General features: G+C 38.8%; 1 protein-coding gene across 1 annotated transcript; it reads left to right on the top strand.

Annotated features, from left to right (window-relative positions):
* The first annotated feature begins 812 nt into the window (after positions 1-812).
* LOC119283533 lies at positions 813-2356 on the top strand. The gene is made up of 4 exons (XM_037563035.1): positions 813-1167; positions 1939-1986; positions 2072-2254; positions 2321-2356. Exons 1-4 carry the CDS (start codon positions 1060-1062, stop codon positions 2354-2356), a joined length of 375 nt encoding a protein of 124 aa, XP_037418932.1. The 5' UTR covers positions 813-1059.
* Positions 2357-3243: the final 887 nt, after the last annotated feature.

Raw genomic sequence — 3243 nt, 5'->3', positions numbered from 1 at the left:
TTGCCCCACCAAACATCACTAGAGGACTAGGAAGGAAAACGGTGATTTCTCAATCAGGTTCTATTGGCCGTTCTAGCATTAGCATCATGAAGATTCTGGAACAGTGCACGACATGCCCAATCCCAAGGTCTTCCCTTAGCTGGTGAAGCACATGAGCCGGTGTCAAGCAATATCCCCTGTATACTTTGTCCTTGTGTTCTTTCCAGGTATGCATCCATATCAGCTGCATCAGGGACCTCCATTCACAGTGGTACTACTTCCGAACGTGTAGAACATGCAATTGTATGTAAATCGCCTTGAAATGATGGTTGCTGAATACTGCATTATGCTTGATAGTCGTCTACCTGGACGACTTTAAGCGCTAATAGGTAAATCCTTTTAGATTTTGTAGTTCTTTTCAGTACAGAGATAATTTTGTTTCTTGCTTCCCAATTTTTGGACGACAAAACAGAGAGGCTTTACATTATAAAAGTTACAGTAATAGATTATAAATAAGAAAATAAGGTCCAAGCCAGACTCCAACTTATAAAGGTTTTGTCTTTCACGTAAGGGGATATCATACTTCATCTAATCATGGTTGTCGTGTAACCTAATGATGCTTAGTTACTACATCCATAGAGAAAATGAACATGGAGATATTCTCATGTCCATAGTTTCCAGCGATGAGAATGGGCTACCCGGCATTGCTCGGCTGCTGAAACTGAGCAAACTTTGTGTAGTTATTCATGGTAGAAATTCCTACTTAAATTATCTATTTCTCCAGATTGAGAAACTGCATACATGCCTTCGTCAATGCACAATCGAACAGCCGTCAGGTGGTGATGAGAGGACTACTAAAAGCAAGGGAAACACACTTAAGTTTGCTATCCACAGTTTCTTCAGAATCTAAATACCAGTGGCATCACAAGTGGGCTTCTCAATTAATCCAAAAGATCCATCAGGTTGCAAAGATAAAAACAATGAACAGAACATATCTGAAAGCGGCCCAAGCATCCTCTACTACTTTCGTTTAGATGTTATTTATCTTGCTCTGTGTTGACATATTTTCTTCTTCCGTAGATGCAAAGCATCCAGGATGTTATCAATCATATGCTGGAGAATGGCATTGAGACCTTACTTCACTGGATAATGGCATTTATATGCGATTCCAGTCCTTTCACAGTGCAGGTGAACTGGAAATTCTATCAAAGACAACTGTCCTTTCTTTAGTGTGCGTGCATGATATTACATGATTAAACATACCATTTTTAACTTCATTTAGTTGTCTGTATTATTCTCTATGTGCTATTACCAACAAAAATAGTGTTACCTCCGTACCAGGCCTTCCAAATATCTTATATTTTGGTACGGAGGTAGTACTTTTAGCCTGCAAAGCGACTTCTATGCCCATTGTGGCAATAATGTGTTTGCACCACTGAAGAGATAACTTATTTTTTTTCATTGTAAGAAACACATCATGTTTCTTCCCCATAATTTAAGTGTGTGCCATGTTATCTTTGTTCATGTTGCTGGCTGTACATTTTCAGTATTCTCAGGATATATCTGATTATGATGATGTTCCATACTGCTCTAGAGCCGACAACTTTTTGGACTGCTCGATGTTTATAACCAATGAGACTACTTTTTCGGTTGTTGGTTGGAGCTATCACTATGACTGAAATTTTCTTTCCACCCAAGTAAATTTATATGGTCATCAAAAACCAACGACAGGTCAACACTTGTCAGCAGTTTGCAATTTGTATTACAGTATGCCTAAGCCAATGTTCAGACAATGTTGTTTTAGTTAGGAAATGTAGAAAACATGGTCATGATTTATGTAGATTGGACAGTCCCTTCAAACTGCAGTCTTTGATCTAGAGTGGACAATCTAACTATATGTTTCCTTTTACAAAATGACTATATGTTCCATGAATTCACTGCTTATTTTGGCCAGATCAGATTAAACTAGGTCTTGATTTCAAGGTTCAGTTAAGGCAGTTGGTGCAGGTTTGTTTGCTGTAATACTAACTGTGCTATTTAGACAGAGACATTTGCTCTTTCTCATTCCTCGACATTTTCCTTTGCTACCAAGATTTTTCATTCTAGGTTGTGGAAAACGCATGTCGCGTTCCTTCTACAAGTCGTCATGAGCTGGGACATAGAAGAAGAGAGCCGACGAGAAGTCGCAAAGCGGTTCGCTCCGGTGTCGCTGCCAATGGCGCTGCACAAAGTGCAGATCGCAGCCCTCAACGTGGTCCAAGTCTATCTCCGCCAGGTACGGTGCCATGAGGAAACACCCAAGGTACATGTGTGTGTGGGCGCTAATATAGATTAACTACAGATATGTACATCGATCCCATCAGTGATCGCCTTGTAAATCAGCAGCAGCCAGTAGTACACGAATTCTCTTATAAATACTTAAAAAACATCCTACTTATTTTAACTCAAAATTAAGCTACTATTGTTCTAAAAATAATAAAATCACTTGACTTCGAAAACAATATTCTGGTTGAATTTAAGGTGACTTGCATATACTTAATGCTTTAGTCTATTCTTTCAAAGTGGAAGTTTAAAATACTTATTTTAGATTTTATATGGTGGAGAAATAATTTATTAGAAATAATTATGGATTTTTAAATAACTTCAACATTAAATGTTGTTGAACATGCCATAAGTTGGTGATGCTTGAACCGAAAACTGTCCATGATGCATGCATGTCTCCGTATAGTGTGCTAATGTATCATCGTATATTCTTGTTGTTTTCCTTTACCCACAATAACACATTATTCTGCGCATGTCTTGAATAAATGGATTATCGCTAGCCTGTTTGTATGTACTTTTTAAATCTACATGCAAGGCATGTTGAAATAGACGAGCTGGAATTGTGGAACAGATTCCTAGATTGTATACCACCTTTTCTAGATTAGAAGAGAATGTGATATATTTTTCTCCCGTTGCAACGCACGGGCCCTTTTGCTAGTACATATATACATAAACGGCCGCACAGGAGGCATCATAGTACTTTCGAAAAAAAGTATAAATACAGCCTGGATAAACTTAATAAAACATTGTTTTTATAATGGGAATACATGTCACTCAAACATAATATTCTTCGAGCACTGAGCCTCTATCGAACGAGCGCCTTCAAGAACTTCTTCAAAGTAGTGCTCGGCAGCCACTCGGCCTATGGACGAACCCTGTGACGCAATAGTGGTGGCATCCATCTCCACCCAATATGTTTTGACACGGGCAAGGGCCATCCGC

Source organism: Triticum dicoccoides, chromosome 4A, assembly GCF_002162155.2.
Source record: "Triticum dicoccoides isolate Atlit2015 ecotype Zavitan chromosome 4A, WEW_v2.0, whole genome shotgun sequence".
Lineage (NCBI taxonomy): Eukaryota > Viridiplantae > Streptophyta > Magnoliopsida > Poales > Poaceae > Triticum > Triticum dicoccoides.
Note: the sequence above shows the minus strand (reverse complement) of the source record. Positions and strands in the feature narration are given on the sequence as shown.